The sequence below is a fragment of the Ambystoma mexicanum genome, chromosome 4q (genome assembly GCF_040938575.1).
Source record: "Ambystoma mexicanum isolate Mex_15411 chromosome 4q, UKY_AmexF1_1, whole genome shotgun sequence".
NCBI lineage: Eukaryota > Metazoa > Chordata > Amphibia > Caudata > Ambystomatidae > Ambystoma > Ambystoma mexicanum.
Window position 1 is genome coordinate 845,999,832 of NC_090928.1, and position 24,325 is coordinate 846,024,156.

A 24,325-nucleotide genomic window follows, 5' to 3' on the forward strand; every position below is an offset into this window, starting at 1 on the left:
TCTTTGGTACAGAGAATTCTGCTGAAGCGCCACGTCTGGCTTCGCAATTCCGGGTTTAAGGCGGAAACGCAAGCGGCACTCATTAACAAGCCTATTGAAGAGTCTAACCTCTTTGGAAAGGCAGTGGACGACGCACTGGAAAATGCGAAAAAATAATTTGATACCATAAAGACCTTGGACCAAATCTCAAAGCCCCCTAACAGGCGGGGATTTGGCAAAAAGCGTTCTTTTCGTGGCCAACGCCAGCAACAGAATCAACAACTTCAATATTCTGCCAACAACTACCAAAGTAATAGTGGCCAGTACAATCAAAGAGGTCAACGCCGTGGCAAGGGGAGAGGTCGGGGTTCCACCCCTAGAGGCTCCCAAGCCACCAACACCACCAAGTGACGCAGAGATTCAGGTCCCCTCCCATGCATCGCCGGTCGGGGGCCGGTTAACATCCTTTCTTCCAGCATGGGAGGGAATAACATCAGACCGCTGGGTACTATCCACCATAGCCCGCGGCTACTGTATAGAATTCAACAGTTCCCCAACATACAGACCCCCGAAGGGACGACGCATGACACCAGAACACCTCGCCATCCTTCTCCAAGAAGTGGACCAGCTACTGGAAAAAGGGGCTATAGAGGTCGTGCCTCTATCTCAGGTAACGGAAGGTATTTATTCAGTGTACTTCCTTGTACCCAAAAAGGATCTAACCATGCGCCCTGTATTAGATCTGCGCCCAGCAAAAGTTCGTCAAGCCCCAAAAGTTTCGCATGGTAACCTTACAGGAAGTGATCCCACTGCTAGCACAGGGGGATTACATGACAACACTGGACATGAAAGATGCATACTTTCATATTTTAATGTTGCCGGCGCACAGAAAATACCTCAGGTTCATGATAGAGGGCAAACACTACCAGTTCAGAGTGCTACCCTTCGGCATAGCATCTGCACCGAGGGTATTCATGAAAGTACTGGCAGTGGCAGCGGCCCACCTGCGCAGGTTGTCCATCCCAGTATACCCTTACCTCTACGATTGGCTCATAACAGGGGATTCTTACGAAACATGCTTCTCCAATACCCAAAAGACTGTAGACCTTTTGTTCCAACTGGGCTTCTCCATCAACGAGAAGAAGCCCAGCTTAGACCCCAGCCAGACCAAGCAATTCTTAGGGGCTCTAATTCGAACAAAGGACGGCCTCGTCGTCCCCTCCGAGAGGGTCCAAAACATGCTGTTTCAGATTCCCCAATATGTGGCAGGTCGAGAGGTGACGGTGCGCAAAGCGATGCGCTTGCTAGGAATGATGGCGTCATGTATTTATTTGCTACCTCACGCGCACCTGCGCATGCGCCCAATGCAAGAGTGGCTCAACAGCCAGTGGTGTCAGGCCAGCGGACAATGGGATGATCTAGTGGTGGTCTCGCAGGCCTTGGTTCTCTCGCTACGGTGGTGGACAAAGGAAAACCTGGTAAGAGGGAAACCCTTTGCCAACCCTTTGCCACACCCGCAGTGGAAGCCACTCTAACCACAGACGCATCCCTCACAGGATGGGGGGCTCACCTATCCCATCAGACTGCTCACGGAGTGTGGACTCCGAGCGTAGCATCCAAGCACATAAACCTACTGGAGCTACTGGCCGTGTTCAAGGCACTAAAAGCCTTCCAGGAACACCTACAAGGGAAGACAGTGATGGTCCTTACGGACAGCACCACAGCCATGTACTAACTCAACAAGCAAGGGGGCACCCACTCTCCAGGACTATCCAAGCTGTCCCAGAATATCTGGAAGTGTGCTCTCAAACACATGTTCCTACTGTCGCAACATGTACCAGGGGAACTCAATCTGCTAGCAGACGAACTCAGCAGAGACTTCCCTCTGCCCTCAGAGTACGAATGGCAGTTGCACGAAGACATCGTCTTCGACGTCTTCACACAGTGGGGATTCCCAGAAATAGACCTGTTCGCAACTCTGGAGAACTCACAATGCCAAGATTAGACCTCCAGGTACCCCCAGAACCAATCCAAGGGGAAGGTCTATCGATTCCATGGTCGGGAAAATTTGCTTACGCCCCCCCCCCCCCACCCCGACTCCCCTTCTCAACAAGATTGTGCACAAGATGCACCAGGAACAAGTTACCATGATACTAGTGGCCCCTATGTGGGCCCGGCAGCTATGGTTCGCTCACTTGATGGAGATGTCTCTATCTCCCCCAGTGAAACTTCGCTGCCCGCAAAACATGCTGTCACAGGACAAGGGCAGGACACTGCATCCATGCCCTCAGACCATGAACTTAGCAGCCTGGCTCCTGAGATCATAGAATTTGGACACTTACAACTCCCGCAGAGATGCATGGACATCCTCAGGGAGGCTAGAAAGCCTAACACTCGTCACTGTTATTCTAGCAAATGGAAGAGATTTGTCATCTGGTGTAGAGGAAGAAGCATCACCCCAGTTGACTGCTCCCCCACGAACATTGTCCTGTACCTGACCCATTTACTGGACTCATGTCTAGTGTTCAATTCCATTAAAGTCCACCTAGCGGCACTTTCTGCATACACCACTTCCCAGCTTAAAGTGTTGTGGTGGAAAGTCCCAGTTATCAAAGCCTTCATGGAGGGAGTAAAGAGAATACACCCTCTGATGGCAAACCCAGCTCCCGGCTGGGACCTGAATGTGGTACTTACCAGACTCATGGGCTCACCCTTTGAACCCATGCACAAAGCAACTCTTAAGGACCTCACTCTTAAAACCGCTTTCCTAATAGCTATCACCTCCATTAGGAGAGGAAGTGAACTACAGGCTCTTTCTGTTCTAGACCCCTTTGTAACAGTTCAGAGATAAAGTGGTTCTACGCACACACCCAAGGTTTGCACCGAAATTCATCTCAAAATTCCATGTAAACCAGTCAATAGAACTACCAACGTTCTTTCAAAACCCTTCCAATTCAGGAGAAAAAAGTCTGCATACACTTGATGTGCGCAGAGCTGTCATGTTCTACATGGAAAGAACCAGACCACTGAGAAAGACTAATCAGTTCTTTGGCTCTGTGGCAGCAGGAAGAGAAGGAGATGCAGTTTCAGAATCCACTATATCTAGATGGATTGTTCAATGCATAACTCTCTGTTATGAGAGAACTACCCTTCAAGCCAAGAGCACATTCTACTCGAGGCACTGGGTTATCCATAGCATTCAATGCAAATGTTCCCCTTGAGTCCATCTGCAAAGCGCAACCTGGAGTTCTGTGCACACCTTTACAAAACACTACTGTCTAGATGCACACTCTAGATATGACTCCCAGGTGGGACAGGCAGTATTAAAACATCTTTTCTCTACTGTTCCTTCTCATAACCCACCGCCAACTCTGGGTACTGCTCGCTAGTCTATGCACAGCATGTGATTCTAAGCAGATTAACAAGCATCAGAAGACAATGCATTACTTACCGTATTTCTGATGGTTGTATCTGCTTAGATTCACATGCGCCCACCCTTCCTCCCCGCTCGGATGTAAGGAACATAGACACTTTTCTACATCTCTCTCTCTTTTCTGTACTCACTCACGTATAGAAGGCTCCCTCAGGGCAGAAAAATACAAACAGAGGGACCTCGACGCGTGAGGGATTGTGGGTACAACGCACGTCACTATAGGGATAGTGTTACAGACACGCCTTGTCGACGTCCCCTTTTCGACTACGAAAAACAAAATGCAATACTCTGCAGTGACCACTGAATGTCTGACTATGCACAGCATGTGAATCTAAGCAGATACAACCATCAGAAATGCTTTTACGGTAAGCAATGCATTGTCATACACATTCAGTATAGGTTGCACCTATTCTTGGGGAGTAAAAACCAATGGTTACTTTCACAATTACATTCAGTAATGCAGGGGCAGTAGACACTACCAGTTGTACAGTGACTCTCAGTACAAATCACATAATCAGTCAACTGGGACAATATAATTTTTGTGAATAGAGGAACACGTGTTCCAGGTACAGTAAAAACCTATAACTACTTTTGTGATAAAACACTGTTATACTAGTTGAGTAAAACCTAAGGATGTAATATTCAATTACAGGTGCTTTTGTGATCAGTGAGAAAGAGATAGACATCAGCAGTAACTCGTGTAACTTAATTTTTGGATGACACACAGATAACTCAAGGTAAGTAAAACCCATATACTTTTTTTAATCTCACAATGTAGTTCAGGTTGAATCTGTCCCAGCTATACAAGGAACGTATGTATAACTTATAAGGGACAGTTGGAACCCACTGACTCTTCTTGTGACTGTCTAAACAGCACAGGGAAAGCAAAACCCAATGTTACACTTTACTGAATGACTCACCGTTATTCTCGGTAGGCAACAACCTAATACAGACTTATTCTGGACAGGGTAGCAGTAAGTCAGGGGAAGCAAGACCCAGTTGGGGACACTCTTACAATTATCCTGCAGGAATAATGTGGTGAAACCAACACATTACTTTTGGGAAGAGGCACAACTTAATCACAGGAGAGTGTAATATACCTTCACATCTACTTTCTATTAGAATGGTAAAACGGTTTCTAAGGAAAGAAAGATGTTAACCATACTTTTAAGAATAGTGCATCACACATCTAAGGTAAGTAAGAACTTATGTAACTGTTCACTCTTAGAGTTAGTTACCAATTAACTCTTTACCAGTAAGTCACTTTTAAACACTTATTTTCTTTTCTAAGCAAAAGGCCCAATCCCTTCCAAGTCTTTCCCTGGTTCTTGAAGGAGGGTCACTAGGGACCAACAGACAGTGTCAGAATAGGTTCTTAAGTAGCAAAAGTCAGAGTTCCTTAGGAAGACTGGCCAAACAGGTGAGTACTTTACTTCTGAGTTAGAAGAGGGTCCAGTGGCTTCACAGAAGACACCCTAGCAGGATTATAGCAGTGGGACTGGGTGCACTGGATGAGAGGCCTACCCATTACAGAAAACACCCCTCAGCTTCACAGAAATCCTGAGAGACTTAAGGTAAGTACATAACCAAGCCAGCACAGTACCTCAGCATTGAAGATTTTGCAGCAGGAGGACTTCAGGATCTGCAGCAAAATACCCGTCAGTGGATTCCTTGTCGTGGTAACTGAAAACAGAACCTTGGATGGGACTTGCAGCAGGGATCGATGGAGAAGGCTCTAGGCAAGGTTTTCCTCGTGGTTGAATGCGGTTCTGCGGATTTGGCGCCTTTTCAAGGAGCACAGAAGAACGACTAACATTGCGGTACTCGTCGTTTTAAAGGTCCAGCACTCTGTTGAGGGGACTTTTTGGACTCGATTCGTGTCTCTGGAGAGAACCACCCCCCGGATGACCACCAAGTTTCAGCGAGATTCGGAATTTGGAAGAACGTGCGGTGCACAGTGGCACGAGGGCCCAGGGTATTGTAGTTTTGCAGCAATGCAAGGTTGCAGCAATGCATGGGATGGCTCCAAATGCAGGTCTTCTTGAGTCTAGCAGGTCTCACTAGCTCAGGGTCATCACATTCGGAGTCCCCATGTTGATTGGAAGTAAGGGCTGCAACAGGCTTGGGTTACACAGTAGACTCTCCGGAGGCTGGAAATCATTGCTGCTGCTTTTCCTTCATCATCCTCTTCTGTTTCAGTTCAAGTGGTCGACTTCTCTTCAGCTTCTAGGTTCGCAGTATTTATCAGGAGCTACAGCACAACTTCTGCATTCTCTCACCACATTTTACAAGAAGGGGCGGTCTGGTTGTCCAATCAGGACAGCCAGCCCCCCACTGGGATTTGTCCCCATTCAGGCATGGAGGAAGACAGAGCGGTGGAGTTTTGGACTCCTCCCTCGCTTCCTGCCCTCACAGACAGACTGGAGCCTGGGTGGGGAGTCCAGGGGACTCCCACCGAAGATATAAATCGCACACAGGAATTTTCCACCCTGGATGTCAGGGAAGGAACAAGAAAGGACAAACACTAAAATGAGCACCTTTGGGTGCCTTTACTGCAGCTGTGAACACAGTCCGCGGTAAAGGTGCACCAAATTAATTCAAGGTATCACTGCCACCAGCCATTGAAGGAAAGCTTGTCCGTGTAACAAAATTGTTACAGGTTTAGTGTGAAAGGGGGATACATTGCATCTCCCCAGCACTTGACATAAGGTGGGGTGTGCTGGCATCACAGAATAAAATGTAAAAGGGTTCCAAAGTTCCGGTCTACCCTTGGGAACTGTAGTTCGCTCAAGTTTAGCAAATGAAAGATAAAAGGGGAGCCCCTAGGGCAACCCAGCAACAGGCACTTATTGCCAATAGGTTGTACCAGAGGATAGCAGATTCTCATGATGGGTGCACGGATATCCAGAGTGTTGGAGATGGAAAGATGCGGGTTAAAGAGGGCTGTGTCAGAATGCCAGTCAGCCGCAGGAGGAGCAGAGGAAGTAGAGGTAACGGCGTCCACTGACATTTGCTTCATGTGCCAAATGATTGAGGAGGAAGGTGGCAATTCTGGGGTAGGCTTTGCTTGAGAGGCGAGAAGTTTCAGGTGAGAGGAGAGCAGAAAGTTGAGTCCAAGAGGGGAGTTGTGAGAGGGGGATGTCTGAGGAGATGAGCACTTCCAAAGTGTGTCCAGCCGAGTGTCAGACCAGAGGGTAGAATGGAAAGGGAGAGAGAGTTGCAAAGGTCGCGGAAAAGCCCAGAGGAGGGAGTCGAAGCATCCAGGTGGATGTTAAGGTCTCTGAGGAGAAGTCAGGAGGTTGAGGGAAGAAGAGGGGTCAGCCCATTCTAAGAGGAAAAGGGTGACCTGGCCAGGTGGCCTGTAGATGGTGGCCGCAGTCAGAGAGAGGCCAGGAGAGTTAGAGAGCCTGCAGACTAGGAATTCAAAGGAGGAGTAGTCCTGCGTAGAAATGTCAGAAGCAGGGCCCCGTTCTGGAAAACTCAGGGCCACCCCACCTCTGGGCCGGTTGGTGCTGGGCTCGGAGAGGATCTTATAGCCCTCAGGGAGGAGTGTGTCAAAACGTGCAGAGCTGGCTGTGAACCATGTCTCGGTGAGAGCAAGGACATTCAGATCAGGGTCTTTGAGGAGGTGACAGATGTCGGAGGAATGTTTGACAGCAGAGCGAGAGTAGCTACGTGGAGTAGGTTGCCACATTGAAAGACTTCTGGGCTGGGGTACATGATTGAACAACACCCAGTGGAGGCGGTAGAAGGGCCCGAGAGTGGCCGGAGGCAGCAGACGGAGGTGGCGTAGGGGCCAGAGACGAGGAGGAGGAGGAGGAGGAGGAGGGCGGGAGAGACACTGAGGAGGAAGGGCCAGAGAGGTGTTTGGATTGACAGGGGAAGGGAGGAAATTGAGACGCCTATCAAGGAGGAGATGGGGCTGAGATGGACCATGACGGTACCTTTTAGATAGACATTGATGATGTCTTGGAGGAATGGAAAGGGGCCATGAGGACCTCCCACCGGGTGTCACCATCAATGGGGGAGGAGGAGAAAGGAGAAGGAACAGAGACCATATGAGGCGTCCATAGGTCTGGAGAGGGAACGACAAAGAGGATGTCGGTTAGTCTGTCTGGAGGAAGCGCTGATGTGGGTATCTGCGATAGGGAGGCCTTGGTAGGAGACCAGGATATCACTCTTCATCTTTTTCCTTCCAGACTTAGTGAGAGGGATAGGATAGGAGAATAGAGTAGCAGTTTGAGAAGATGAGAGAGATTGAGAGCACCATGGAGGGTGCGAGGAGGCAAGAAGGGAGAGTGAGGGAGGAAAAGAAGCACAGCCCACAGCCGAGCACCCCAGGAGGCAACAGAGGGGAGGGTTCACACAGGAGGCGGCACACAGTAGGATTACCATTGAGCGATCCGCCACCAAGAGCACACAACTGTAGCACAAACCCAACTACTACCACACAGAAACTTTCACCACCGCAAGGCAGCCATGGGTGCCTACACCGAACTTCTGACTCTGTGAACCGACAACACACAAACGAACTGCCACAAGGAGGCCCTTGCCACTGTGCATCAATACAGGGACACCACAGGTAGGCCATTGCCACTGTGAATTCCGACTCGAGCACAAAACCCCAAAATACAGAGCGACTTGCAGCGAAGCCGAGCTCGACACCGCTCTGCCCATTCAGACCCCACCAACCCAGATGGAAACTAGAAACTAGCAAAACATGGATAAACAGTTACCAAGAAACCTACACCACAAACCTAAAAAGAAACCAGAAAAGCCTGGAAATATAACTGGGGACCAGGAAGCTGCCAGCTCAAGAGGACAATGGCCCCAGTGAAATTTACATTACAAACTCAACACAAAGAAAGCACATACCACCTACATGCCGCGATACAAGACAGTAAAACAAACTGGAGGGTAACCATAACCCAACAGGATAGAGCCTATCCTCCAGAATTCACAACACCTAGGAACCCCATGGGGACACCACTAAATGGACTAACTATGCAGACCAAGAGGAGAGCAAACACTGACTGTTTCTCCTTGCTACCTTTCCACCTGTGAGTCCATCTCAATGGATAACCGACAACTGGCAAATAACTCCGAAGCAAGAACCCAAATGAACATGGACGCTGCCAGGACGCCAAAACAAATACATAAAAAAGCTCAACACAGCAACACGGATAATTGCTTTTTATAAACCCCAGGAAGAATCTTGGGCAAACTAGAGTCCATTACCATTAACACGCCCTGCATTACCAAAGATGTGAATAAAACATCCACACTCAAACAACCTGCATGAACCAAAATTAAGCAACCTCACCATCAACCTAATTAGACTGCTCAACGAAGAGATTGAACACCCAAGAATAATCTCACCAAGCAGACCCACCCAGGAGAGAACCCCTAGAAATGAAAACCTGACAAACACTGCCCAGCTGGGGGACACAAAAGAACAAACAACCTCTAAGGCAAAACAGACAAACTACACTGCAGCTTACTCAACGTAAGATCTATGGCTAAACACAAAACAGAAATATACGACCTCCTCAGTGAGGGTGGCACAGACACACTTTTTCATGGCTATTGGACAACTACACAACTATCACGCACAAAGCCATACTGGATAATTTAAAACAAATGCACACCTTAAGGGAAAACCAAAGAGGAGGCAGAATCTCAATGGTGCACAGAGCAAATCTGTGCCATACCACTCCCTTCAACTGACATAAAAGACTGTGAATCCCTCCTCGTCAAGATCAAACTGAATGACCAAATCAACATAGTGTTCCTTCTGATTTACAGGCTGCCATCCTACAACCCGAATTATGCAGCGAAACTAGACTCCATCGCCAACCTTTCCACCTACCATGGCAATCTAATCGTCCTGGTGGAATTAAACATCTGGTTCGAAAGAGAGGACAAAACCACAGTGAACCTACTCAGCGCCTTCCTGGAAAACACTCAACTTCAAGCAAATAGTTAACGCATCCACCCACAATTCCTGACGCACCTTGGACGCAACCTTCGACAGAGAAGGAATCTGCATCTGCAACACCCGATACCGAGAACTATCATTAAGAACTATGATAGGAAATTAGTTATGGTCATGCTGTTAAGTGATTGTGGCTGAACATGCACTCAGTCATTGATTATTGATTGTTATATGTTTCAGTGAAAGGAACCTCATCAGCGAGAATGCAGTCATTTAGCCAGTGCACTTAACCATAAATTACACGTCCTGTTGTATTAGAAGCTTACTACCATGCTCCTGGACTCTTGGTTTGAACTGCCTATTATTTTGTAGGGGAAGTGTGAACAGAAGTGTAGCTGTCACACTACTGTGCAGTTATTCAAATTCAACATGGTACTTTCAACATGGTACTTTCCAACTGTTTTGCTATCTAAGTGAATGTGTTTCTGATGTTGAGCATTATTAATTTGTAAATACATGTTCAATATACAGTTATGGCAGTATGTTCAGTATCTAACCTGTGAAAATATGCATTACCCTTTGTTTTCTACAGAACCGGAAGCAACCCCAAAATAAGAAGAAATAAAATCTGGGGAGGCCAGAATGGTGGAATTCTTGTCTATAACTCTGGTATGTGACGTTCTACCACTAAGTTACACATTTTCAGACTCACCTTTTGTTAAACATCCTTTGAAGTATTTATCCTACCTTTCAAGGTCTTGGATTCATAGAAGACAATGAAATCTTTGACAATGCAATGGCAGGAGTCTGGATCAAAACCGATAGCAACCCAACATTAAGAAGAAATAAAATACATGATGGAAGAGATGGAGGAATTTGCATATTTAATGGAGGAAGAGGTAATGCTCTGATGTTGGGAAAATATTGTCTAGTATAATTTTCTTTCAATCCTTTGGTTTGCTTTACTTTCTGAAGTGTTTATTTAATTGTTTATGGTTTACAAGAACCTTTGCATTAACATACAAGGATTGTTAAAACACAAAATTCAAACTATCAGTAACATATATAAATCCAGAAACCGTATTTCCATTTACTTATTTTAAAATCTATTCCAAAAATGTTTAAATCGATAGATCCAAAGACATGTCATTAGTTTTAAAAAGCTTAGACCAAAACATTCTGTATTTAAAAAATGCTCATTAAAAACAAATTGAGCAAAAAATTCAAAACGCAATTCATGAAGTGCACTACAGACAATTACAAGATACTAGTGATTCCACATCTTCAGCACAGAATGTGCAGGATCGTCATTTCCTAGGGATTTTCTCCCTGGCTCCTAATACTTCTCTACTGGGGATTAAGTACAATTTAAAATGCAACATAGCAGATCTATGGTTTCTTGAAGGGTACATTTGCAGGTAAAAGACACATTAAAAGCTTTCATTTCATACTTGGTGATAATTCATTGCCGAAGCCCGATTGTTAAACCAGTCAATTTCAAACATTTACTTTTTAACTCTATATGGAAAGGCTATAAGATCATCTTCAGAGAAATTATAAAACACTTAGCGTCCATCATTTGTCGTTTCCAGTCAAAACCTTCCAAGAGTTCAGATTCAGTTCTACCTTTTAAAAAGAAAATAAACAATTAACAGGAGGGAGCAAAATGTTATCAATAATTTTACTTTTTTCCAATCAGCACGGGCACGGAGGGAGATCAGGACCACTTTGTGCCTTAAAACTGCGATTGGAGTCCCTCGTGGTAAAGTTAAAATCCTTTTCCAAATGAGCGATTCCACGCTATCCCATTAGGCAACACACCCATTTCCACTCCGTAAAGGAGACGAGGGCCCATCTTTTGATGATAATACTTAACAATGGGAATAGCAGAGAGACAACATTTTCTATCAAACCATTAATTTGGTTGCATTTGCCTTAATCTTTCTTTTAATAGTTTCCATTTGCTAACCGGTTGGTTCTCCTAGCATAAATGACTCCCAAATATTTAATATTTTGAACCACTTCCAGGCACGTATGATCTAAAACGCATTAAAATGTCGACTTAATATAATTTATCATTAAAATGTTTGATTTATTTACATTTAAAAGGTCTGTTGATCTAAAATAAGCATTGGTCGCTGCCAAATCTCTTTGCAGGCCAATGGGAGTCAAGTCAACCTAAATGACATTGTCTGCATATGCCAGGTTGTTAATTTGTAGATTATCCAGTTTTGGGTGATTATTTGATATTTTATGAACAATCGTTACATTGTAACAAAACCTTTGAAATTCAAGGAAAAAAACTTTAGTTGCATGGACGTTGAGGTGAGAATTTAACACAGTGTAGAGAAGGAGCCAAGTACCCACACCTCAACCACCTCGCCTATATTGCCTATATGTTTAGTACCAGAGTGTGAAACCCGAGGAGTACCAGGGGAAGTGCCTATACCCAAGAGACTCCTGGAGGCAAGGTACCCGTTGAGAAAACCATACCTGCATCCAAGACAGTATGATGGCTATTTGAATAAAAACCCAGAAGGAAAAGGACAAATGCACAAGAGAGCAGATTGGTGACGTCATGCGAGAATCGAGCTGACGTACCTAGAAGAGATGTAGAGATGAGAGAATGCAGATATTCTATAAGGCATCAAGAAAGTATCAAAGATGAGCAACATCTTGGGCACAAGATTAAGAGGCTTATGCTGATGAAACAATGAAATTGTTAAAGCCATTTCACGAGTGTACAGATGCAAAGGAACGCAAGCAGACAAAGTCTTCATGATGCTAGCTTTATAGTAAAATAAATATTAAATGGAATCTTAGATCAAATGCTGTGCATAGGCCGACATCTAGTGGAAGCTGCCGAGTATTAGTTTGTTTTTTGAAACTCGAAAATGGCCGTCGTCACAGGGCGTTGCCAGTAATACTATCCCTAGTGTGACACGTCCACTGTACCCATGATCCCTCACGCGTCTAGGACCCTCAGATTGTTTTTTCCGCCATACTGGTCGGGAGAATTCCACGGAGTTCTCTGGCCTTAGCCATACTTTTGCAAAATATCGTTATATTTTCCCCTTTCTCCACCCCAACGTCGAGTCACCGAACTTCCACACTCGATGCCGGCCCGGAAAAGAAATCCACCGTCGAGAGCTGCATGGAGGATTTGGGCTTCGGAAGGCCTCTGGCCTCGGCCCGGGCCTAGGAAGGCCTCTTGCCTTGTCCCTGCAAGTAGGGAGAGTGGGGGGTGGACATACTCTACACTCTTTTGGTATATAGGTACATGCTTATATATTCCTACACTTATCAGCCCGCTGCCACAAGGTGTGTATGGAGGGTACCCCTTTCCATTTCTACCCCAAGTGCAACCGCAAGTACCCTTGGGTTGACAGACACGCCACGTGCAATCTCTGCTAGCCGAGGGAGCACCCCGAGGCAAACTGCAGAGCGTGTAGTAGGTTTAAACCAAAAACAATTAAGGACCGTTCGATCAAGTGTTGGGCCCACCACGCCAGGTGTCAGGAGGCCATGGCAGCGGAGGGCGCCTTCAGCGATGGCAGCGACGCCGTGCTTTCAGACGGCGAGGGCAACGTGGCATCAAGAGACAGCCGAGTGCAAGTCCCCGACCTCGGAGGTTGTCCGGCAGGGCAGCTATGGGGAAGACCCCCAGCGACACAAGCGCTACCCACAGCACTTCCACAAAGCTCAGGAAGTCCAACCGAGACTCGACACGCACGTCGATTTCTCGGAAACAGGCACATGGAGAACGGTCCGAATCGGTGTCCTCTGGGCGTTCCCGATCTAAATCGCCGCATGACTCGAGCCAATCATCCACGGTTGCCAAGAGTGCCTCGCTCCCCAAAGTAACAGAAGTTCGATCGTTGGAAGACAAAGCAGACTTACATCCCCAGACCGCACTCCAGGAGTCTGCGCCCGCAGACCGCGTAACGGCGGCTCCCGAGTCCCTACCTCCACGTTCTAAGGATAGGGACACTACCCCCGAACCTCGACGCTAGGCGTCGGAAGGCTCCGTAGGGGCGAAAAGGCAGGGAAAGCACTCTTCCGCCCACGGGGAGGGGGGAAAACAGCAAAGGAAGCAGTCTCAGCCTCCTTACACACCTCAAAAAATGTCCACTCCACATAAACAGACCGACAAGTCCTAGTCTTCTGTTATCCCAAGGACCCCTGCTAAAACCAGTAAGGAGGATAAGGCAGAGAAAGTCCCAGAAAGGGTCATTCCCAGTTCTAGAGAATGGTCTAGTGATGACATAGACAGGGTTATGTCAAGGATGTCATCATTGGCAGATTTTTACACAAAAAACCCTCAACACTTTCTCTCCTATAGTCCCGATGGGTCAGCACCCTCTGGCTCTAAGGATCCAATACCTCCAAGTAAAAAGTCCCGGTTTGAAACACCAACACGGTCTTCGGACCCCTTCTATGTACCGCCCTACTCTCAGTATCAAGGAGAGACATCCTTTTGTGAGGATCCAGATTTGGGCATGTTGAAAGAGCAAACTGGTACGGGCTACTATGGGGATGATGAGGACCAAGAAGAGGAAGAGGCAGACCCTGAAAGCTACAGAGTACATTCCCCGGTAGAGAAGGATCCCCCGGTTACCGACTCCCCTGTCGACAACCAACCTCTCCTGAATGAACTTCTGTCTCGAGCAGCAGAACATTTCCACATTGACACCCAGGGTGCTGAAGAGGAGAGGGAATTCGCCGAGGAGTAAGTGTTGCTCAGGCTATCCCTATCCTTAAGTCTATTCAGAGAAGAATAGACCCTTCACTTGTAAATCCTAAACTCACCAGGGCAGTGAACCCCAGGATTGAGAAACTTTTCAGGGCAGCCCAATACGACCCACTGTATATAAGGGGACATCTGAAGACGGACTCCCGGGTTGTTACAAACACCCGTAAGAGGGCTGGAACACCCTTGTCATCGTCCGAGGCCCCTCCCGACAAGGAGAGCAAGAAACTGTATGGGTTGGGCAGGAAAGTAGCCTCCACTTCCGCCTACCAGGCAAGGATTGCCAACTCCACCACCCTGTTGGCCAGCTACAACTGCCATCAGTGGGAAGAAGTCACAGCACTCATAGACTCCGCCCCAGAACCCTTAAAGAGCCAGTTGGCACTAGTTTCGGCGGAGGGAAGAGCCGTGTCCGGTTGCATTTTAAAATCAACCTTTGATGCCGCGGATAATGCTGGCAGATTGATAGCAGAAAGAACTGTTATCAAGAGACACGCTTGGTTACGGCAGTCTGGATTCAAGGCTGAAACCCAAGCATCATTGTTAGATAAACCGGTGGAGCCGGATCTGTTTGGTAAGGCAGTCGAGGACACGCTGAAAAATGCCAAGGACGAGTATGAGACACTCAAATACCTAGGCCAACTAACCAATAAACCACCTAATCGGAGAGGGAATGGCAATTTTCGTCACCCACGCGGCCAAAATTCCCAGAGAGGATCCGACTATTCCCAGGGGCAGGGTACACCATGGAACAATAATAACCAACAGTCTACCCAGAGTTACGGCAGGGGTAATAAAAGAGGACGTGGTGAAGGTAGAGGCAGTCCCAGTAGAGGAGGCGGCACGCCTCCACCAAAACAGTGACTCTCCGTTCAGGGTCCCTTCTCACGCAACCCCAGTAGGGGGACGCATTTCCAACTTCACCCAAGCTTGGGAAGGGATCACATCAGACAGATGGGTGCTGCCCACAGTATCCGCAGGGTACTGCATAGAACTGTTAGAGCGTCCCCGAAACCATCCTCCACGACAAAAAATACATTGTTTGGACCACCAGAAGATCCTCCTCGAGGAGATTGTCAATCTGCTAGCAAAGGACGCGATAGAACTCGTCCCGGGACACCAGGTAAACAAGGGTATTTATTCAACTTCTTGTGCCAAAAAAAGATTTAACAATGCGCCCAGTATTGGACTTACGGCCTGCAAACCGGTATGTCAAGCCCCAAAAGTTTTGCATGACTACTCTCCAAGAGGTAATCCCCCTCCTAAAAAAGGGGGATTACATGGCAACATTGAACATGAAAGGTGCCTATTTTCATATTTCCATGTTCCCAGCGCACAGAAAGTACTTGCGCTTCAAGGTGGACAGTCAGCACTACCCTTTCAAGGTACTGCCCTTCGGGATAGCTTCGGCTCCAAGGGTATTCACCAAGGTACTGGCGGTGGCGGCAGCACACCTACGTAGGGAGGCAATCCCGGTGTACCCTTACCTGGACGACTGGCTCATCACGAGGGAGACCCCAGTAATTTGCAGAACAAACATTCAAAGGACAATCGACCTCCTCTTCGAATTGGGCTTCTCAATAAACGAGAAAAAGTCAAGTCTGGTGCCAAGCACCTCCAAACAGTTCCTAGGATCTATCCTAGACACTCAAGAGGGGTTGACCTTTCCTTCCGAGGAAAGAATTCGGAATATACTGCTTCAAATTCCGCAGTATCAGTCCGCTCGCCAGATAACGGTACGCAAAGCAATGCGTTTGCTGGGCATGATGGCGTCATGTATTTACCTGGTCCCCCACGCGCGCCTGTGCATGCGTCCCATGCAGGAATGGTTGGCGAAACAGTGGTCTCAGGCAAGTGGTCAGTGGAACGATCTAGTGGTCGTTTCGCCAACCCTTGTACAAAGCCTTCACTGGTGGACAAGAGAAAATCTGTCCAGGGGGAAACCCTTTTACGATCCCGAGATACAGGTGGTAGTCACAACCGATGCATGCCTGACAGGGTGGGGAGCTCACCATCTCCACCACACAGCTCAGGGTCTCTGGTCTCACTCAGTGGCAAAGAATCGCATCAACCTGCTAGAGCTTCTGGCAGTATTCAGAGCGCTTCAAGCGTTCGAGCCCTACCTGCAAAATCTGTCAGTGCAAATCCAGACGGACAGCACTACAGCCATGTTTTACCTGAACAAGCAAGGAGGGACTCGTTCGCCAAATCTGTCCAAGCTTGCCCTGAAAACTTGGATTTGGGCACTCAGACGGAACATCTTCCTGCCATCGCAACAGGTTCCAGGGGATCTCAATACTCTAGCGGATGCTCTGAGCAGAGACCCCCCTCCCAGAGGAACACGAATGGTGTCTACACAGAGAAGTCGTAGAAGATCTCTTCTCTCAAAGGGGTTTCCCCACTATAGACCTATTCGCCACAAGCGAAAACAGACAATGCCCAGGATTTGCATCCAGGTTCCCCCAACCAGACTCCCAGGGGAACGCCCTGTGGATGAACTGGTCAGGAATGTTTGCGTACGCTTTTCCACCAACTCCTCTCCTCAGGAAGGTGGTCAACAAGATGAACAGAGAATCGATGACGCTCGTCCTGGTTGCTCCCATGTGGGCGAGACAAACATGGTTCCCACACTTACGCAGATTAGCGGTGTGCGAACCCATCAAACTTCCGGCCTGGTGCAACCTACTGTCCCAGCACCAAGGTCAAACAGTGCATCCTCAACCCAGCTCAATGAACCTGGCCGCATGGCTCCTGAGGTCATAGACTTCGGACATCTTAATTTACCACAGAGGTGTATGGACATCCTAAAAGAATCTAGGAAGCCAAACACGAGGCACTGCTACTTTGACAAATGGAAGAGATTCGTTATCTAGTGCCAGAATCACAGTTGATTGCACTCCTTCCACTATTGTTACATACATGCTCCACCTGCTGAATGCAGGACTGGTTTTTAACTCATTGAAGGTACACCTGGCAGCTCTGTCGGCATACACCACTTCCCATAACAAGGTGTTGTGGTGGAAAGTACCAGTATTTAAAGCCTTCATGGAAGGAGTAAAGAGACTTCACCCTCCTATTTTAAATCCACCACCAGGATGGGACCTTAACGTGGTGCTAGCTAAACTCTTGGGCCCCCCATTCGAGCCCATGCATAAAAGCAGTCTCAAACACCTGACTTATAAGACGGCCTTCTTAGTAGCAATTACATCTATAAGAAGGGTCAGTGAAATTCAGGCTCTGTCAGTGCAAGATCCCTTCTTTACTGTCCATAAAGATAAACTGGTTTTACGCACACACCCTAGGTTCTCACCTAAGTTTATTTCCAAATTCCACGTGAACCAGTCCATCGAGCTTCCGGCTTTCTTCCAAAATCCACAAAGCTCGGCTGAGGTGAAACTACACACCCTAGATGTATGTAGGGCGGTCCTCTACTATGTAAACAAGACCAGACCGCTAAGGAAAACAGATCAGCTGTTTGTCTCCGTAGCTACGGGCAGAGAGTGGGATCGCGTCTCTAAAGGTGCCATCTCGAAGTGGATTAACTGTATCCAGCTGTGTTACTCCCTTTCTGAAAAAACTCTGCCTTTCACGCCGAGAGCCCACTCTACAAGAGGCATTGGGGCCACTCTGGCTTTCATTGCAAATGTACCCCTTGACACCATTTGCAAAGCAGCTACTTGGAGCTCTGTTCACACTTTTACTCAGCACTACTGCATTGACACCCATTCCAAGACAGATACACAAGTGGGACAAGCGGTTCTAAGACATTTTATTTGTTCATGACCCTTCTCACATCCCACCTCCTTCTTCTAACACTGCTCACTAATCTAGGCACAGCATGTGATCTAAGCAGATTCCACAAGCCTCAGAAGGGATACATTACTCACCGTAATCGTATTTCTGATGCTTGTATCTGCTTAGATTCACATGCGACCCACCCTTCCTCCCCTCTGAGAGAAGGCGCATGGATGCTTGTAGTCTTACCTTTCTATCTATCTGCTTGGATTATCTGTACTCGCGCTACTCCTCATGCTACCTCATGTCAGAAAAAATACAATCTGAGGGTCCTAGACGCGTGAGGGATCATGGGTACAGTGGACGTCACACTAGTATTACTGGCACGCCCTGTGTCGACACCGATTTCCGAGTTTCGAAAAACAAACTGTAATACTCTGCAGCTTCCACTAGATGTCGGCCTATGCACAGCATGTGAATCTAAGCAGATACAAGCATCAGAAATACGGTGTATTATATATATATATATATATATATATATATATATATGTGTATGTATGTGTATGTATGTGTATGTATGTGTATGTATGTGTATATGTATATATGTATGTATATATGTGTATATATTTCTGAGGCTTGTGGAATCTGCTTAGATCACATGCTGTGCATAGGCCGACATCTAGTGGAAGCTGCGGAGTATTAGTTTGTTTTTCGAAACTCGAAAATGGGCGTCGACACAGGCGTGCCAGTAATACTATCCCTAGTGTGACGTCCACTGTACCCAAGATCCCTCACGCGTCTAGGATCCTCAGATTGTTTTTTTCCGCCATACTGGTCGGAAGCATCTTGCGGAGTCCCCTGGCTTTAGCCATACTTTTGCTAATTATTGAAGTTTAAAATTATTTATTGACATCCTTCCCCACCCCAACGTCGACCCTCGACACTCGACGACGGCTGGAGAAGACATCGACCGTCGGCTGCTGCACGACGGATCTGGGCCTCGGAAGGCCGATGGCCTCGGCCCGGGCCTAGTAGGCCGCTGGCCTCGGCCCTGCAAGTAGGGAGAGTGGGGGGTGGTACATACTCTTCACTCTTGGTATATAGGTACACCTTATATATTTCCTACACTTACCAGCCCGCTGCCTCAAGGTGCGTATGGAGGGTACCCCTTTCCAATTCTGCCCCAAGTGCAACCGCAAATACCCTTGGGTCGACAGGCACGCCACGTGCAATCTCTGCTTGCCGAGGGACCACCCCGAAGCGAACTGCAGAGCGTGTAGTAGGTTTAAGCCTAAGACACTTAAGGACCGTTCGACAAAGCGTTGGGCCCACCACGCCAGGCAGGCGGCCATGGCAGCGGAAGGCGCCTTCAGCGATGGCAGCGACGCCGTACTTTCGGACGGCGAGGGCATTACGGCGTCGAAAGACTGCCGAGTGCAGGTCCCCGACCTCGGAAGGTTGTCCGGCAGGGCGGCTATGGGGAAGACCCCCGGCGACGCAAGCGCTACACACCCTACACACACTAAGCACACTAAGCCCAACCGAACCTCGACGACGTTGACTTCTCGGAAAGAGGCACAGATAGAACGGTCCGACTCGGTGTCCTCTGGGCGCTCTCGATCGAGATCGCCTCATGACGCAAGGCAATCATCCACTCTTGCCAAGAGTGCCTCGCTCCCTAGATTAATGGAAGTTCGATCGTCGGAAGACGAAGACGACTTCCACCCCCAGGCCGCGCTCCAGGAGACCGAGGCTGCAGTTAACACCAGCGAGGCCCCACGCTCGAAACAAGATACCTCTCCCGACCCTCGACGCCAGGCGTCGAAAGTCTCTGGGGACTCCAAGGTGCAGGGAAAACATTTTTCCACGCACGGGGAGGGGGGGAAACAGCGGAAAGCACAGCCTTCCACTCCTGTGAGACCATCCTTCCACCCTAAGCAGACACACATAAATCTACTGGGACATCAACATCCAGCAAGGGTACCCTTGATAAGTCCTCTAAGTTGCCTACTAAAGTCATACCCTGTTCCAAAGAATGGTCCAGTGAAGACATAGACAGGGTCATGTCAAGGATGTCTTCCTTAGCTAATTTTTATGACAAAAACCCAGAACATTTCCTTTCGTATGACCCTCAAGGGGCCACACCCTCAGGCTCCTCTGATCCTGTCCCCCTAAGTAAAAAGGCCCGGTTCGAAAGACCTGAACCCTTCGAGGTGCAGCCTTACTCTACTCCATACTCTACTCCGCACCCCAGATACCAAGGACAGCCTTTCCCTGAAGGGGACCAGGAGTTTACAATTATGGAGGAACAAACCGGGACTGAATACTATGCGGATGATGAGGACCTGGAGGAGGTAGAAGATGAGCGGGAAATTTACAGAGTAGATTCCCCGGTAGAGAGCGAAGCCCCAGTTACCGACTCGCCAGTTGATAACCAGCCCCTCCTTAATGAAGTTCTCGCTCGCGCAGCAGAACATTTTCACATCGACACCCACGGTGTACAGGAGGAAAGGGACTTCGCAGAAGAGTTGGTGGGAGAGAGGAGGCTGGTCGCTCAGACCATCCCTATCCTTAAATCCATCCAACCTAGAATAGATCCATCCCTGGTGAATCCTAACCTCACCAGAGCCGTCAACCCCAGAGTCGAAAAACGTTTTCGGGCAGCCCAGTCTGACCCTCTTTATATAAGAGGACATCTTAAACCAGACTCCCTAGTGGTTACCAACACTCGGAAGAGGGCTGGGACACCCTTATCGTCGTCAGAAGCTCCTCCCGACAAGGAGAGCAAAAGACTGTACGGGTTTGGCAGGAAGGTAGCCTCAACATCCGCCTACCAAGCAAGGATCGCAAACTCCACCACCCTGTTGGCAAGTTACAACTGCCATCAATGGGAAGAGGTCGCGGCGCTCATAGCCTCTGCTCCTGAACCGGTAAAGGGCCAGTTGGCTCGGATCTCGGCAGAAGGGAGAGCCGTGTCTGGTTGCATATTAAAAGCAACTTTCGACGCCGCGGACAACGCAGGGAGATTGATAGCAGAAGGTACCGTTATCAAGAGACACGCGTGGTTACGGCAGTCGGGGTTCAAAACAGAAACCCAGGCTTCATTAATAGACAAGCCGGTGGAACCCGATCTATTGTTTGGGAAAGCGGTCGAGGACGCACTTAAGAATGCCAAGGACGAGTACGAGACTCTCAAATCCCTTGGCCAGCTTACCAACAAACCCCCTAACCAGAGGGGGAACAGTAATTTTCGTCGCCCACGCGGCCAAAATTCACAGAGGCAACTATGCCCAAGGACAGGGTACACAATGGAACAACAACCAGCAGTCTACCCAAAGTTACGGCAGGGGTAACAAGAGAGGTTGTGGAAGAGGCAGAGGCAGCCCCAACAAGGGAGGTGGCACGCCTCCACCAAAGCAGTGACGCTCAGTTCAGGGTCCCTTCTCACGCAACCCCAGTAGGGGGACGCATTTCCAACTTCACCCAGGCTTGGGAAGGGATCACCTCAGACAGATGGGTGCTGTCAACAGTGTCCACAGGATATTGTATAGAATTACTGCAGCGCCCCCGGAACCACCCTCCACGACCAAGAATACACTCCTTAGAACATCAGAAGATCCTTCTCGAGGAGATCGCCATTCTGCTAGAAAAGGACGCGATAGAACTCGTCCCAGGACACCAGGTAAACAAGGGTATCTATTCAACTTACTTCCTTGTGCCAAAGAAAGATTTGACAATGCGCCCAGTATTGGACTTACGGCCTGCCAACAAGTATGTCAAGCCCCAAAAATTCCGTATGACCACGCTACAAGAGGTAATCCCCCTCCTAAAAAAGGGGGAATACATGGCAACCTTGGATATGAAAGATGCTTATTTTCATATTTCCATGCTCCCAGCCCACAGAAAATACTTGCGTTTCAAGGTAGACAGTCGCCACTACCAATTCAAGGTACTGCCCTTCGGGATAGCTTCAGCACCAAGGGTATTCACCAAGGTACTGGCGGTGGCAGCTGCACACCTACGCAGGGAGGCAATCCCAGTGTACCCTTATCTGGACGACTGGCTCATAACGGGGGAAACCCCAGGAATTTGCAGGTCAAACATTCAGACGACTATCGACCTCCTCCACGAATTAGGCTTCTCTATCAACGAGAAGAAGTCAAGTCTGGTGCCAAGCACCTCAAAACAGTTCCTAGGAGCTATCCTAGATACTCAGAAAGGGTTGACCTTCCCTTCGGAAGAGAGAATTCGGAATATATTACTTTTTTTTTTTTTTTTTTTATTTTTTTATTTTTTTTTATATGGTTTATAATAAACCTTTAAAAACAGAGAAGGAAGATAGAACCCATCAGACAAACACAAGCGAGTTACAAAACTTCACACTCGATCGATCCCAACTTCATACATCAAATACGACCACAGGGGCATGAACTTGGAGCAGTGATTAGACACAAGGCACACTTGTAGTTTCTAAGTTGTATGTTCCTTCATCCTCAAGATGTTCAAGTCGTGATACCATAGCTTCCAAGAAAAAAGTTAACGCTAAAATTAGTCTTTGATCGGTTGCATCAAACATTAGTTGCCACCAGTCTTTTACACGATAGGTCGCTCTTTCCAACGTGATACTTCCAAATTGTCGAGTTCTATCCTCAGTGAGACCCACGCAGAATAGAACAAGATGTTTTAAAGTTTCTTTTGTTTCATTACACAATCGACAAAGATCAGAATGCAACTCATTTTTTACCCAACAGTTAGTTCTTTCGCGAGTTTTAAAAATATTGAGACGAAACATCATATAAAGTCTTCTTTTCCTTTCATCAGGAAATTGTTTCCAAGGAATGTGTATCTCGTTTAACGCTCGTTTTTCACCAGGAGCATCTTGCATAAGTTTATAGGTGCGTCTAAGATCACAGGTCTCACACCAATCACGTCTCCAGAGTTTGTTTTTGACATGATCAGGATTAATATGTAGTGTTTCGAGGTCTGTGTCTAGTTCTATGAGCACGTTTTTACATCGTTGCACCCATAAATACAGTACAGAGTTTTTATTGGTTTCTCCTGGATTTAAAAGAATTTTAAACTGCAAGGTAAGATCTTTTAGAGACATTTTACGAACCAAGGTCAATGAATTCCAAATCACTCTTGCATTGATAGATGTTAGACTCAGCTCATATCGTATACATGCAGAGGGAATGCTTCTAGGTAAACCAAGGACTTTAGTCCAAAAGATGTTTTCGATCGAGTTCCACAAATCGGCTGAGCAGCCAAAAGCACATTCTGCTCCATAGATTAGGGCTGGGGTGGCTTTTTGTTTGAAAAAGGATATAACTGGAAGCATGGAATACCGGCCATATTTCTTATGTAACACCATAGCCTGTGTAGCCAGTTGTCGGCTCTTCAGTTTTGTTTGTTCCACCCATGGAGCGTCGTTCAAACTGGAACTAATCCTCATGCCTAGGTATTTGGTATCAGTGATAGAATGAAGTTGTATTTTTCCTATATGCCATTTAAAGGTGGGTTGCGTGATGATTTTTTGACCACGCAGATCTCTCAATACAAGGATTTCCGATTTTGCAGCATTTATGCATAATTCGTTTTTTTCAACATAACGTACCAATGCTGTTAATTTCCGTTGTAGACCAATTGGAGTTAGGTCTAACAAAATTAAGTCATCTGCATAGAGTAGATGACTCACGTGTGATCCGTTAATTTTTGGTGAAAATGATCCCTCTCCGTTAATTGTTTGGTCAATGTCATGAAGAAAGAAGTTGAAAATAATAGCGGCAAGAGGACATCCTTGTTTTACACCTCGAAAAGTCAGGATTGGTGTTGACAAATTCCCTTGGCAATCAAGACGTATTCTGACATTTGTCTCAGTGTGCAAGTCTTTTACTGCAGCAAGAAGGCTTGGAGGACACATTGTTTTTTCAAGTTTTGCCCAAAGTATATCCCTGTCTATACTGTCGAAGGCTTGGGATAGGTCAATTACTGCCAAGTAAATCTTGGTCCCAGTTCTTATTGCCTCCATTTTCAGGGTATTGACAATAAATAGATTCAGGCTGCATCCAACTCCTTTCACAAAGCCACTTTGTCTTTGATCAACAAAATGGTTTTGCTGGGACCATTTTAGAAATTTATTTTTTAACATGGTAGCATAAACCTTGCTTAAGACGTCGAGAAGCGCAATCGGGCGATAGTGTGCCGGATTTAGTCTGTCGCCTTTTTTAAACACAGGAACAATTATAGCACTCTTCCATGATGTTGGTGTCTCACATCTTGACACAATTTTCTTGAATAAGGTATTACAAAAGTTCGCCCAGATTTGTGGGTTTTCTTTCAAGGTAAAGTTGGTAAGACCATCAGGCCCAGGGGCACGTGAGGTACTTAAGTTGTTAATTGTTTCTAAAATATCTTCTTCTTGAAACTCCAGATCCCAGGGCTCCATTTTTGCCAGTCCAGATTCTATAGTAGAGCCTTTTTTTCCATACAGGTT

The 24,325-nt window shown here is 47.2% G+C and overlaps 1 protein-coding gene across 2 annotated transcripts in view; it reads left to right on the forward strand.

The window, feature by feature from the left end:
- FBXO11 (F-box protein 11) overlaps positions 1–24,325 on the forward strand; it is a 911,561-nt gene that overhangs the window by 476,581 nt on the left and 410,655 nt on the right. For both annotated transcript variants that reach the window (XM_069608416.1, XM_069608415.1), the window contains exons 17-18: positions 9,940–10,016; positions 10,103–10,246. In XM_069608416.1, the coding sequence (XP_069464517.1) occupies positions 9,940–10,016; positions 10,103–10,246 (221 nt within the window). The remainder of the gene's footprint in view (positions 1–9,939; positions 10,017–10,102; positions 10,247–24,325) is intronic.